This window comes from Xiphophorus hellerii, chromosome 17, assembly GCF_003331165.1.
Source record: "Xiphophorus hellerii strain 12219 chromosome 17, Xiphophorus_hellerii-4.1, whole genome shotgun sequence".
In the NCBI taxonomy this organism is placed as follows: Eukaryota; Metazoa; Chordata; class Actinopteri; order Cyprinodontiformes; family Poeciliidae; genus Xiphophorus; species Xiphophorus hellerii.
In genome coordinates, this window is record NC_045688.1 from 20069595 (window position 1) to 20084093 (window position 14499).

General features: G+C 42.6%; 2 protein-coding genes across 6 annotated transcripts; both read right to left on the reverse strand.

Moving 5' to 3' along the window:
* Positions 1–851: 851 nt before the first annotated feature.
* LOC116737133 (uncharacterized) lies at positions 852–6636 on the reverse strand. 4 transcript variants are annotated; one of them, XM_032590144.1, is made up of 4 exons: positions 1933–6636; positions 1713–1774; positions 1570–1632; positions 852–1395 (listed from the first exon to the last, which is right to left on the reverse strand). In XM_032590144.1, the coding sequence occupies exon 1, from the start codon at positions 3642–3644 to the stop codon at positions 2214–2216; it is 1431 nt and encodes a 476-aa protein (XP_032446035.1). In that variant the 5' UTR covers positions 3645–6636; the 3' UTR covers positions 852–1395; positions 1570–1632; positions 1713–1774; positions 1933–2213. The 4 variants fall into 4 exon arrangements, with proteins under 4 accessions (XP_032446035.1, XP_032446034.1, XP_032446033.1 ...); XM_032590143.1 differs by having other exon boundaries at positions 852–1632; XM_032590142.1 differs by having other exon boundaries at positions 1713–6636.
* Positions 6637–6682: 46 nt separating this feature from the next.
* On the reverse strand, positions 6683–10287 carry LOC116737132 (zinc finger CCHC domain-containing protein 18-like). Of its 2 annotated transcripts, XM_032590139.1 has the most exons (4): positions 9979–10287; positions 9759–9820; positions 9616–9678; positions 6683–9441 (listed from the first exon to the last, which is right to left on the reverse strand). In XM_032590139.1, the coding sequence occupies exon 4, from the start codon at positions 8673–8675 to the stop codon at positions 6918–6920; it is 1758 nt and encodes a 585-aa protein (XP_032446030.1). In that variant the 5' UTR covers positions 8676–9441; positions 9616–9678; positions 9759–9820; positions 9979–10287; the 3' UTR covers positions 6683–6917. The 2 variants fall into 2 exon arrangements, with proteins under 2 accessions (XP_032446030.1, XP_032446031.1); XM_032590140.1 differs by lacking the exons at positions 9759–9820; positions 9979–10287 and having other exon boundaries at positions 9616–9749.
* Between the last annotated feature and the right edge of the window lie 4212 nt (positions 10288–14499).

A 14499-nucleotide genomic window follows, 5' to 3' on the forward strand; every position in this document is an offset into this window, starting at 1 on the left:
AAATGAGGCTCAGTATTGTGTGTGGCCTCCACGTGCCTGTATGACCTCCCTACAACGCCTGGGCATGCTCCTGATGAGGTGGCGGATGGTCTCCTGAGGCATCTCCTCCCAGACCTGGACTAAAGCATCTGCCAACTCCTGGACAGTCTGTGGTGCAACGTGACGTTGGTGGATGGAGCGAGACATGATGTCCCAGATGTGCTCAATCGGATTCAGGTCTGGGGAACGGGCTGGCCAGTCCATAGCTTCAATGCCTTCATCTTGCAGGAACTGCTGACACACTCCAGCCACATGAGGTCTAGCATTGTCCTGCATTAGGAGGAACCCAGGACCAACCGCACCAGCATATGGTCTCACAAGGGGTCTGAGGATCTCATCTCGGTACCTAATGGCAGTCAGGCTACCTCTGGTGAGCACATGGAGGGCTGTGCGGCCCTCCAAAGAAATGCCACCCCACACCATTACTGACCCACTGCCAAACCGGTCATGCTGAAGGATGTTGCAGGCAGCAGACCGCTCTCCACGGCGTCTCCAGACTCTGTCACGTCTGTCACATGTGCTCAGTGTGAACCTGCTTTCATCTGTGAAGAGCACAAGGCGCCAGTGGCGAATTTGCCAATCCTGGTGTTCTCTGGCAAATGCCAAGCGTCCTGCACGGTGTTGGGCTGTGAGCACAACCCCCATCTGTGGACGTCGGGCCCTCATACCATCCTCATGGAGTCGGTTTCTAACCGTTTGTGCAGATGTAACACAGTAGAGAAGGGTATTACATATATTTTGGATAAATGGGCCAATAGGTTCGGCTATCGGAGCACAGTGGAGTGTTTAAATGACACACAAGGGCAGTTGGGTGTATTTAAAGAACTGGTTTTAGTGACAGAAAACACACAATTAACAGTTGCACAAAACACACAATTATGAAAATAAAATTACACACAATAAAATGAAAAAAAAAGAAATAACAATAATACTTGGCCAAGTGCTAATTCTTAATTTCAAATAATTCGGGTGCACCCTGGTAATCTGCACTCCAAATTGTATTAGTCAGCAGATTAATCAAATTAATCCCAATTTGGTTTGATTCAACTTCATTCACAGGAGAATTTCCACCACAGCTGTGCGTCACAATGTCCGAAATAAAACAATCCAAACAGTATTGTCCAAAAATCAATAAATAAAAAAAACAATAATAATGGAGAATGTCAGTTGTAGGTTTCACACATAACCGTGTGTGAAGATGTATGTTGCTCTCCTACCACACTGCAGGGTGCAGCATGACTCCAAATGGGGTAGACGAAATCTGGTTCTCTCTTTAGGTCCAGGTGGGAAGGCTCGCCATCAATATCAAAGGAGGGATCCACTTCAGGAATGATCCAGTATAAAAAAAAACCTGACCTGTCAACAGACAGGACCAGCAGAAATACAGGACTTTACCAAGCCGTTCTAGCTTTAATCCTTCTTTCCAACACAGTAACAAAACATTACCTAGTTACTAAAACAACGGATATTTTTTTAACAACAATGTAACAAACGACAAAAACACAAATAAAAGGCTCCGAATATGCTCACCGATCTCAGTGCGACACACTTCAGACAACCGTATAGTGGGTCTCAATCCGGATGCGTGGGGCACTAAACGATGTAACAAGGCATATTTGATCTAAATAATATAAACTTAATAAAATAAAATTATGTTAAAGCCTAAATTTGACCTTTTATCTACGAAGAACAAGCTGAAATAACTGCCAGAAAGAGCCAACGATTCCTAACGGCTCTAACGGTAAAAAACTGAAGTTCAGTTTGTATTCATTTAATAAATAATTTCCAGCACAAAAGCTGGACAATCAACATAAAATCTATTTACAAAAGAGTTTATCCACAATACAGTTAATACAGCACGTAAAAAATACTTTTAACTGTCGGGATACATACTCTGGCGCTGCCCCGCTCAGCAGTCTCACCGCGTCGGATCTCTAGAGCAAAACCAACGGTACTGCAGACCCGGGGGAGAAGGGCGGGATCCACAACGGCAGCCTGCACCCTGATTGGTCCAGACGCTCTGGAAACCAAACTTCTCATTGGCCAGGCAGACCACCCAGCTTCCTTAACCTCTTCTCTTAAAGTGGCATACCCACTTTATGTGGGTTACACCCTCCCCTCTGAAGGGTATGCCCGTCCCTGGGCATCTGCAATGTGACATGGAGTCACACAGCTTAAGGATGCCTGACGGAATTATGGGATACATTCTCAAAACCATTCAAGGAGCTAGTCAATGCATCACTTAGACCCTGGAACAGAGAATTCACCACCATCATCAGAGGATTTCCTAGTGTTACATAATCTAATCTGTTAGGCTTTGTGTGCACTCTTTGAGATCGACGGAGAGATGTTTCAGTATCTTGAAGTCCATCAGTCTGAAACTTTAAAGGTTCAGGCTGGGCAGTGACAGGTTCATTTACTTCACAAAACCCATCATTGCATGCTGCATCTGAGCTCATCTCATTATCTGGAGGAGTTTCTTCAGATTGCTGCAAATCGAAACACTGAGGGGATCTGTTTACTGAGTTCAGTTCAGGTGAAACGTTTGCTTCGGATAATCTGTCTTGTTCAGGTGAGTTGACACTTTCAGGTGAGTTGACATTTTCAGGTGAGTTGACACTTGATGCACCCTGAATATCTCCAGTACTTCCATCTCTTACAAGGGATTGAGTTGTTGGAGCATCAGGTGAGAGGGAATTTTCAGACTCCTCTGTTTCTGCTGAGTGTCGGACTGCACAAGGAGGCTCACTCAACTTGTGAGTTTCAGGCACCACGACATGTGCATCAGGTTTTGACATAACATGAGGGAAGAATGTCCAATCAGGTACATCATCCAAATCTGAGATGATCTCCTCTTCACTCTCGACGACTGGACGTTGTCTTGTTCTGGGCCTCCTGTTTCGACAAGGCTTGACTGTTTCAGTTTCTGCAGCTACTGACAGGAATCCACATGGCAGAAGCAAGTCTCTGTGCAGAGTTTGCACTGGTCCATCTTTACTTTCTGGTTTAACTGTGTAAACTGGCATTTCTCCAGCTCGCTTGAGGACAATATAAACATCCTCCTCCCACTTGTCTGCCAATTTATGTTTTCCACGCAGCTTCACATTTCGTATGAGAACTCGGTCTCCTGTCTGCAAGGTTGATTCAATCACTCGCCGGTCAAATCTGGCTTTATTGCGACTTGCGTTCTTTCCTGCCTTGCTAGTAGCAATACGGTAACTTTCTTCCAACCGAGATTTTAAATTGCCAACATACTGAGAATGAGTCTGCTTAGCAGCATTGGTGGGCAATCTGAAAATCAAATCAATGGGTAATCTGGGCTGTCTCCCGAACATTAATTCATACGGGGAGAATCCAGTCACATCACTCTTTGTACAATTATAAGCATGTACCAGAGGTTTGACAAAGTCTTTCCAGCGGAGTTTATCTGACTTATCAAGTGTTCCGAGCATTTGAAGAAGAGTGCGGTTGAATCTTTCAACCGGATTTCCCCTAGGATGGTAAGGGGTTGTGCGCACTTTCCTCATGCCAATGAGTTCACAGAGTTCTTTTATGGTTTTTGATTCGAAATCCCTGATCACTAAGGAGCTTTTCAGGAAAACCATAATGAACAATGAAGTTTTCCCAGAGGCACTTTGCTATGGTCTGTGCTCGCTGGTTTGGAGTTGGTATAGCCACTGCATATTTTGTAAAATGATCAGTAATTACTAGAATGTCTTTAGTGTTTGAGCGATCTGGCTCTATTGATAAAAAATCAATGCACACCAGTTCGAGAGGTCGGTAGGTTTTAATGTTCATAAGTGGAGCAGCTTTTTCTGGATGTGTTTTTCGACGAACACATCTCTCACAGGCTTTAACCATTTTATCTATGGTCATGTACATTTTCGGCCAGTAAAATCTGGTTCTTGCCAAATCTACTGTTCGTTCGACTCCAAGGTGGCCCATATCATGATGAAGACTCCTAAGTGCTGTAGCTCTTAGCGCCTCAGGAAGCACAAGCTGATATGAGACATTTGGACCGTCTTTTCGCTTACGATAGAGAATTCCATTCTGGATCTCTAACCGCGACAACTCTCTGAGTAACAAAGGTAGTTCTGGGAGTTCCAACCTAAGGCTGGGACATGGAGTTTCACCAGTCTCCAAGAGTACAATGACTGCATTGATAGCAGGATCTAATGTTTGTTTTTGCCTCAACTCTTCTTCTGAAAATGAATGGACCAGAGGGGACCCATCCACTTGTTCCTGCTGGAAGCAGTCGGGAATGGCTGTGGACTGGTGAGTGAGGGATTCAACTAATGTCAACCCAGGAGCGGTGGCTTGAACACCAGCTACAGATGAAGTAACCATATGACGTTCACAAATTGCCTTTATCACTTCCTTGGGAACAGTTTCTGGATTGTCAGGATTGCTCAGATGGTACAGTGTGAACTGCCGGATTCTCTCACTCTCCTTCTTGGATGCATAATCATCCTTTGGTGGATCGTGAGGTCGGCGAGAGAGTGCGTCAGCATCTAGATTTTGCTTTCCGGCTCTGTACTGAAGATTGAATGAGTAAGTAGAAAGACTGGACAACCACCTGTACCCTGTCGCATCAAGCTTTGCGGATGTTAAAATATATGTCAGTGGGTTGCTGTCAGTCACTACTGTGAAGTCTGTACCATATAGGTAATCAGAGAATTTTTCTGTGACTGCCCATTTAAGGGCCAAAAATTCAAGCTTATGAGCCGGGTACTTCCTCTCGCTCTTTGAAAGTCCTCGACTCGCAAAAGCTATGACTCGAGATTGACCATCTTGAACCTGATATAATGCAGCCCCAAGGCCAACAGTGCTGGCATCTGTATGTAGGACATACGGAAGTTGGGGGTCTGCAAATCCTAAGACTGGAGCTGATGTTAGCTTTCCTATTATGTCATCAAAGGCTTTCTGACATTGGGATGTCCACCGCTCACCAAAGGATTCCTTTGGGTTGCGATACTCTGGACTTGGATTTATCTTCTGCTTCTTGTTCAGCTTTCTGAGTGGTGGATAACCAGACGTTAGTTCATTAAGTGGTTTTACAATAGTAGAGTACCCTTGAATGAACCGTCGGTAGTATCCAGCAAATCCTTAAAAGGATTGAAGTTCTTTAAGATTTGCGGGGATTGGCCAGGTATTTAAGGCCGCAACTTTTTCAGGATCAGTTTCAACTCCTCTCTCAGAAACAATGTGACCAAGGTATTTCACTGATGTTTGAAAGAATTTGCACTTCTCTGGTGCCAGTTTCAAACCATATGTCATCAATCGTCCAAGAACACGCTGCAAGCGCTGTTCATGTTCTTCCAGGGACGATGAGAAAATAATCAGGTCGTCAATGAACACTAAAACTTCTTTTAGGTTCATATCACCAACACACTTTTCCATCAGTCTTTGGAAAGTTGAAGGCGCATTTGTTATTCCTTGGGGCATCCTGTTAAATTCCCAGAATCCAACTGGACACACAAATGCAGTCTTATGCTTGTCTGCTTCTTCCATTTCGACCTGATAGTAGCCTGACTTGAGGTCTAAAACGGAGAACCACTTAGAACCAGCAAGTGCAGTGAAAGCATCTTCCAGTTTTGGAAGAGCGTAGGCGTCTTTAATGGTCTGCATATTCAGCTTTCTGTAATCCACACACAGACGAACAGAACCATTCTTTTTGCGAACCACAACGATTGGGGAAGCAAATGGGGATTCAGATTCCCGTATGACTCCAGATTCAAGGAGTTCCTGTAGATGTTGTCTCACAGCATCCACATCGTTGGGGTGTATCGGACGTGCTCTTTGCTTAAAAGGCGTCTCATCGCTGAGCTTGGTTCTGTGTTTCACCTTATCAGTATGGCCAAAATCTAGGTCATTCTGAGAGAAAACGTTTGGCATGGTGTTTAACATTTTTGTTATTCGCCTTTTCCATTCAGTGGATAAAGGTGAATCTCCAAAATCAAAGCTCAGTTCTGGGGAAGACTTTGCTTGAAATTGAGAACCATCTGGTTCATTGACAGTGTGTTCTTTGTGTAACACCTGTACTATAGCATTAACATCTGCCACAATGGTTTTGGGAGGAATGACTATATCATGATTGGTGTCATTTCTTAGTACGACAGGAATATGACATGAGCGTTTGCTTGGTAGAGTTACTGCAATCGCTGAAACGAGTAAGCCATTCGGTAGAGAAGAAGCTGATGGTTGCTCAAGAATGACATCTCTCTGAATGTTCAATTGATCAACATGAACAGAAGCTTCAACAACAGTGGTCTGTCTTGCAGGAACAACTCTAGGCAACTTGCCCGTTAGTTCTGCACAACCAAGACTGCTGTAGTTAAGCTCCCTTTGTCGTATCTCAAGTATTTTGAGAACAGCCTGATATCCATTCATCAAAGGCTGAAAAGATGAACGTTTCCGGTAATCAGCATAAAGAACGTCTAGTGTGTTTGTGCCTATAAGCACTTGTTCATGGGCTGCAGAGCGGAGGTGAGGAATAACCAAGGCCAAAGTGTTAATTTCAATATCAGAACCAACAAACTCTTTTGGAAAGGTGATGGTAAGCTCGACATATCCTAAATAGGGAACAAACTGGCCATTAGCACTCTCCACTTCAAGCAAATCATTTAAAGAATGAATGGTCAGATCAGAAAGGTGTTCTTCATAAAAGGACTGGGGCACAGTTGTGACTTGCGAACCTGTGTCCAGAAGACAGTTTGTTTCTTTCCCTACAATGTATACTTGAGCTGTGGTTTTAGTTCCCACAAGGCCATGTGGCAATTTTAATCCTTCTACCTCAACACTCTTGACAATAGACTTCATGGTTTCGGGACTGGAGTTTTGTAACTTCGCTCCCATATGTCCCTCTATGAGAGCAGACACTAGTTTAAATGTGTCTCACTTTGAGAAGCATTAGAGGCTTCCCAAGCAGCCTGCTTTTCTTTCAGTTGTTTTTTCTTAGCTGCTACAAGGGAAGGATTTGGTGCTTTATCACAGACTGACACAACATGACCATCCTCTCCACAGTGGAAACAGTACCAGGGACGTGGTCTGCCATTTGCTTTAAATGTGGAAGGATAGCTTGTTTTTGGTTTCACCACATGGGCTTCATGTGTGACACTTAGAGGAACAGACTTTGCTTTTTGTTGTTTAGGTTGTTTTGGCTTTTGACTCCCTGACACAATGCTCTTCACCTGAATGCTGAGGTCAGCAATTTGTTGCTTGAGCATCTCAAGATCAGTCTTATTTATCAAATCATTTGTGTCATGTGCAAGATGCACTTGTGACATGGCACGCTGCTTGCAAGCACCAGACTTAGTATGGCTGAAATGCTGTCGCATGCGAGTCATTTTTGCAGCCTGTTTATCTTCTTCTGTCCTAAGAAGGAGCAACAATTCTGCAAAGGTAGGAGGTTTTTCTTTCTTTTGTTCTAACTGAAGATCGACTATTAAAGTGTTCTCCCAACAGCCTCTACAGAACTGCTTTAAAAGCTGTTGGTCAAACTCTGGAGCGGACACACCACCACGTCTCATTGTTTTGCTTAAAGCAGTGTGCAATCTCTGCAGGAAAACAGAAGGTAATTCTCCATCATTCTGGAACGTGCTAATGAACCTAGCATAAAGCTCGTCACCGTCTTCAACCGTTCCGTAGGCGGAGTCAAGCAACTTGAGGTAAGTTGAGGGACTAGACTGTGGGCTCAAATGTTTGATCATTTCAGAAGCAGGAGGAAGAAGACTGTCCAATACACGATGTGTGCAATGCAAGTCTGACACAGATGGATCTCTGATAAGAATTTCGACACTTGCACGCCATGTATCATAATCTGCTTCATGGCTTGGTCGTGGACTCTTGCCTGAAAAAGCTCTGAGTCTACTCGGTGAAGCAAACTGGGGTGAGTTATCATTACTGCGCACCACATGCTCAACCACCACTCGCTGAACTGCAGGTGGATTGACATCGATTAGGGGCGTAGCAGTGGATTCAGATGAGACAGAGAAAGTCTGCGAGGGATTGAGATCAATCAGGTTTTTTCTGAAAATGGAAGGGATGAGAGGCTTACTTGGATCATTTGCTGATGTCAAAGTCATGGGATCTGTAGGCATCACTGACTGAGGGGTTTCAGAAGATGGGACATTTCTTTTGATGGTTGAATTTTTTTGTGGGGTCGGACTCTGCGGAGCTGAGGATTCTGGATCAGTCTGAAGTGATTGGGAAAAGGCACATTCTGCAGATGAAACCAGATTTTTAAGTTCTTCTTTCAACATTTCTCCTAATGAATTTCCACTCAGCCTGGCAATTTCAGAGAGCTGTTCCATGTACATCTTAGTAGCTTTGCTTCTGGCATCTATGCTGTAGACACTTCCTAAAGCCTTTAACTCATACACAATGCCTGCTTGAGTCATGCTTGGAAACTGAAGAGGCAACAATGGTTCCAATGTCTGCATGGCAGTTTCATGTGCAAACTCAACGATCATGTTTTTATGGTAATCTGACTTAGGATCATCTAAGCAAATGTAACGGTTAATGGAACCATACTTCTGGAGAAAGGTTGACACTTCCTCATCTGTCTCTGACCCTGTTAAACCACTAACAACCACAGAATGGGGAATTTGGATGGACTCCCGGAGTACCACATCCATATTTGGTTTTTTATTTTTAAGGAGAAGTACTTGGCACGTTCTAACAATATGTGTAAGATGTCTGACACTTAAACACACACACTCATGCTCCTGGCTGGCTCGCCATAGCTTCCTCTGTAACACAGTAGAGAAGGGTATTACATATATTTTGGATAAATGGGCCAATAGGTTCGGCTATCGGAGCACAGTGGAGTGTTTAAATGACACACAAGGGCAGTTGGGTGTATTTAAAGAACTGGTTTTAGTGACAGAAAACACACAATTAACAGTTGCACAAAACACACAATTATGAAAATAAAATTACACACAATAAAATGAAAAAAAAAGAAATAACAATAATACTTGGCCAAGTGCTAATTCTTAATTTCAAATAATTCGGGTGCACCCTGGTAATCTGCACTCCAAATTGTATTAGTCAGCAGATTAATCAAATTAATCCCAATTTGGTTTGATTCAACTTCATTCACAGGAGAATTTCCACCACAGCTGTGCGTCACAATGTCCGAAATAAAACAATCCAAACAGTATTGTCCAAAAATCAATAAATAAAAAAAACAATAATAATGGAGAATGTCAGTTGTAGGTTTCACACATAACCGTGTGTGAAGATGTATGTTGCTCTCCTACCACACCGCAGGGTGCAGCATGACTCCAAATGGGGTAGACGAAATCTGGTTTTCTCTTTAGGTCCAGGTGGGAAGGCTCGCCATCAATATCAAAGGAGGGATCCACTTCAGGAATGATCCAGTATAAAAAAAAACCTGACCTGTCAACAGACAGGACCAGCAGAAATACAGGACTTTACCAAGCCGTTCTAGCTTTAATCCTTCTTTCCAACACAGTAACAAAACATTACCTAGTTACTAAAACAACGGATATTTTTTTAACAACAATGTAACAAACGACAAAAACACAAATAAAAGGCTCCGAATATGCTCACCGATCTCAGTGCGACACACTTCAGACAACCGTATAGTGGGTCTCAATCCGGATGCGTGGGGCACTAAACGATGTAACAAGGCATATTTGATCTAAATAATATAAACTTAATAAAATAAAATTATGTTAAAGCCTAAATTTGACCTTTTATCTACGAAGAACAAGCTGAAATAACTGCCAGAAAGAGCCAACGATTCCTAACGGCTCTAACGGTAAAAAACTGAAGTTCAGTTTGTATTCATTTAATAAATAATTTCCAGCACAAAAGCTGGACAATCAACATAAAATCTATTTACAAAAGAGTTTATCCACAATACAGTTAATACAGCACGTAAAAAATACTTTTAACTGTCGGGATACATACTCTGGCGCTGCCCCGCTCAGCAGTCTCACCGCGTCGGATCTCTAGAGCAAAACCAACGGTACTGCAGACCCGGGGGAGAAGGGCGGGATCCACAACGGCAGCCTGCACCCTGATTGGTCCAGACGCTCTGGAAACCAAACTTCTCATTGGCCAGGCAGACCACCCAGCTTCCTTAACCTCTTCTCTTAAAGTGGCATACCCACTTTATGTGGGTTACACAGACACATGCACATTTGTGGCCTGCTGGAGGTCATTTTGCAGGGCTCTGGCAGTGCTCCTCCTGTTCCTTCTTGCACAAAGGCGGAGGTAGCGGTCCTGCTGCTGGGTTGTTGCCCTCCTACGGCCTCCTCCACGTCTCCTGGTGTACTGGCCTGTCTCCTGGTAGCGCCTCCAGCCTCTGGACACTACGCTGACAGACACAGCAAACCTTCTTGCCACAGCTCGCATTGATGTGCCATCCTGGATGAGCTGCACTACCTGAGCCACTTGTGTGGGTTGTGGAGTCCGTCTCATGCTACCACGAGTGTGAAAGCACCACCAACATTCAAAACTGACCAAAACATCAGCCAGACAGCATAGGTACTGAGAAGTGGTCTGTGGTCCCAACTGCAGAACCACTCCTTTATTGAGTGTGTCTTGCTAATTGCCAATAATTTCCACCTGTTGTCTATTCCATTTGCACAACAGCAGGTGAAATTGATTGTCAATCAGTGTTGCTTCCTAAGTGGACAGTTTGATTTCACAGAAATTTGATTTACTTGGAGTTATATTGTGTTGTTTAAGTGTTCCCTTTATTTTTTTGAGCAGTGTATATATATATATATATATATATATATATATATATATATATATATATATATATACACAAGTATTTACCCAGCAACATTGCAAGTTGGAAATTTTCATCTTAGGTGCATGTCCAATGTGGGAGACATAATCTAAAACTAAGAAATAATAATATATATGTATGTATATGTTTATATATACATATGCATATATAGCTGTATGGTGGAGAAAATATAATCATATACATGTACATACATATGTATATATGTTGCACAGGGGAAACATGATTGTTTTTATTTTATTTGTGTTGTACTTTGCATGTTAAATTGTGTTGTTTTTTGTTTATTTTCCCATTTAACAATCCAAACACACTGAACTGAAGGTGGTTGTCTAAGGAGGTGGAGCTCAATAATTAGCCCCCCAATACAGGTGTCAGTAGAGAATGATTGAAGCCAAATAAAAGTAGCTGGGATGGAAGGAGGAGGTGAACTAATTCTGCGACGAACTGCAAGCTACAGCAACAAACACGCTACAGAGCGAGGGGTGGACGGAACCCACAAGGCAGGTGCGGAGTACCAGAAGGTAGCCATACGGCTACCTCTGCCCGCGCCTGTAAGTAGTGCTCCGTCTCGACCAGAGATTACCGGCAGGCAACATGCCCTCCGACAAAATCATGGTGCGGGGATGCTGGCATGTCCAGTTTTTTTCCTTTAGCTGGATTGGGCTGAAGGTGGTGTGGCACGCCGAGGAGTGGCGCAGTGCTGGAGCATTGCAGAGTCAGCTGTGTGTCGCTGCATGGGATCACCTCCAACCAGAACGGCACAGGTTACCAGAAGTGGCCCCCAACTGGTGACTCTTAAAGAGACAATTATTGAATTCCGGACTTTATTTGAAAAAAGAAAAGAACTGTTTTATTGGGTCACCACTGAAGGTGATTTTTCTTTGCAATAAAACATCTTGAACTTGACTATTTTGCTCCCTGGGTTTTTGAGTTGCTTGCTCCCCCTTGTGCCAAAGACAAAGTGCGGGGCCATACCGGCCACATATACATGTGTACACATACACACATATATCACCATATAAAGAAGAGAACATTGGGGGCTGTAATGTGAACACAGAACTCAGGCCTAGGTATCAGACAGTGGTCCAGAACCAGTACCACCACTGCTAGATCTAGAGAAGTACAGGAGTTTAAAAGTAGCTCTGAGAATAACTGCATGGGTGAAAAAAAATTGTAGGAAATTTACACTCAGGTCAGAAAATTCAGGGAGACCTATCATCTGAAGAGCTAAGTGCAGCAGAGGTGTATTGGGTTAAAACAGTTCAAGGGGCAAAGTTTCAGCCAGGACATCTGTCAATTAGAAGCATGCCAGAAGGAAGGATTCAAAAATAAAAAATTTGAAGCCTTTCTTAGATAGAAAGCACATCATTTGTGTTGGAGGCCGGCTGCAACGTTCTGATTCTAGTTTCAGGGAACATCACCCTTTGGGTGTTACCTACAAGGCATACTGTAGATTTACAGAGCTAATGGCAATGTCTTGTTATGAGAGAGTGACGCATTCTGGGGTTAGTGATACTTTAGTCCAACTGACAGAAAACGTCTGGGTTTTAAAGCGAAAACAGCTTATCATGCGTGTGTTATCACAATGCTATGTTAGGAGGAAGCTGAAGGTGAAACCAGCTCAGCAAGTTACTGCTCCACTGCCCAGAGACAGGTTCACAGAGGCTCCATCTTTTGAAGTCATTAGAGTAGATTTTGCAGGACCTGTGATGGTCAGATCCAGTAGTCAACCTAAAAAGGCATACATTGCACTTTTAACATGTGCTGTTGTAACCCAACCCTAGAATTTACCCGAGTACAGGTAGGAATTTTCTATCAACCAGTTATGTTTATTACAAGTCACTGGACTGAAACACATCCAACTTTGTCTTAACTTGGCCATAGAGTTTACCTGGAAAACCAACAAGAAAAACATTCACTCCAAACATGAGGGGAATATATTCATTGTTCTCACTTATGTGAGAACCACAACCACTTACACCTTCTCACTTTCTGATTGGGAAAAGACTCATCTCTTTGACTGCTGTGTAGCGTAGCAGCAGCTTCAGCAGTGGAAATTCGACGTTACAGCGGGTCAAACGGCACCAGATCCTTTCTGCGCGGTAACCTCAGCTACTGTAGTTTTTTCTGTTTTCCTCAGTCTTTTTGTTATAAAGAACTGGTTTTAAAGAGTATTTTAAAAGAATTTAATAAATAGCTTTTTGTACATTTGAAACTGTCTCAGATGTCTCAATCTATGCATGACCAAACCTGTGTGCCTTAAAAAGAAGGTAATATACCCTGGGTGAAATTCCCAGGGTGGCGTTGTTGAGCAATTTATTTGGGTCCAGAAATTTAAATTGCACAATATTCCTGATTTCAGTCTAGTGTCGCCACATTTTTGGCGCTGTGAGCAGGAGACTATGTGTAACTGGGTCTATATTATTAGTTGTATATTTTCACAAAATGTTTTCTTTAATTTATTTGTCCTCTTATACTTGTCTGTCTTTGTGTTCCTCTGTGTCTGCTATAAGGGGTTTTGTCCTCCAGCTCCGCCCTACGAAAGTAGGGAAATTAACAGAAGAAGAAATTCTTCTGTTGTTCAGGGTCCTCCAGCACCATTATAAATATTAAGTTGTTAATTTCCTCTTCTCTTTTGTTACTCGTTCCACTGGGAAGAGGCAAATTTTATAATCCATTGTAATCCTTTCATTTATATTGTTCAAATGTTTATTTTTTTTCTTCTGTTTTTTTCTTCTGTATGTTAGGTGTTTGGATACATTCATTTGAGTTGCTATTACTCATTTATAACATTTGATGCATGTTAACATTATTATTTTGTATAGATCGGGTTGGAGAACTGGAGCACATGCTATGTGCTAATGCTAATATCTCCCGATTGACAGGTACGTTAGCTGCCCTTTTGTTACTCATTCCACTGGGAAGAGATCGGGTTGGAGAACTGGAGCACATGCTATGTGCTAATGCTAATATCTCCCGATTGACAGATTGAATAAACGGAGACCGCCTCCAAACCCAGACTTGGTGTTTTGTGGTTTGTCTGATCAACACGTAACACACAACGCAGAAGTCCACCGGTCACATATGCTTTTTATGAACATCTGAGACAAGTATTTAAGTTTTTCAATGTTTGTGTTGTGTGTTTTTTTTCTCTTTTTCTTTTTTTTTGTTGTGCAGATTGGCCAATCCGGCAACAGAGCAGCAGTGGTTCCGTGTAAATCTTCAAAGTGGTGGGTGTAGCGTCCCGGTTGAAAGGATGGTCTTTCAAACTGATCGTTCACAGTCCTTTATTCTACAGCTTTTGTATGTGAACACACCATAAGAGCTACAAAATATACAAATAAAATACCATTAGTAACTCAAACAGTGTTATTCTAACCTTTTACCTTAGCATATGAATCTTTTACCTTATGTAATTTCTTATGCTATAATTATGTTTTACAATACACGTATTTATTAAACTCTAACATCCCTGTGTCATGAAATAAAATACAACGTATTTCAACTGTTGACGGTTGACCAAAGAATATTAGCACCATCTAGTGGCAAAACAAACGTCACACTCAATAGTGAACCTCCGCAGGAAAACTAAACATGTTTACACCATAAAACACTCACCTTGTTCCCTCATCAACCAAGCGCCAATTAACTGATTGTCTGCAACTTAATTTGAA

Excerpts from the sequence above, each read along its gene's own strand:
- LOC116737133 (XM_032590144.1), bottom strand. The coding sequence starts at position 3,644 with ATGGTTTTCCTGAAAAGCTCCTTAGTGATCAGGGATTTCGAATCAAAA.
- LOC116737132 (XM_032590139.1), bottom strand. The coding sequence starts at position 8,675 with ATGGATGTGGTACTCCGGGAGTCCATCCAAATTCCCCATTCTGTGGTT.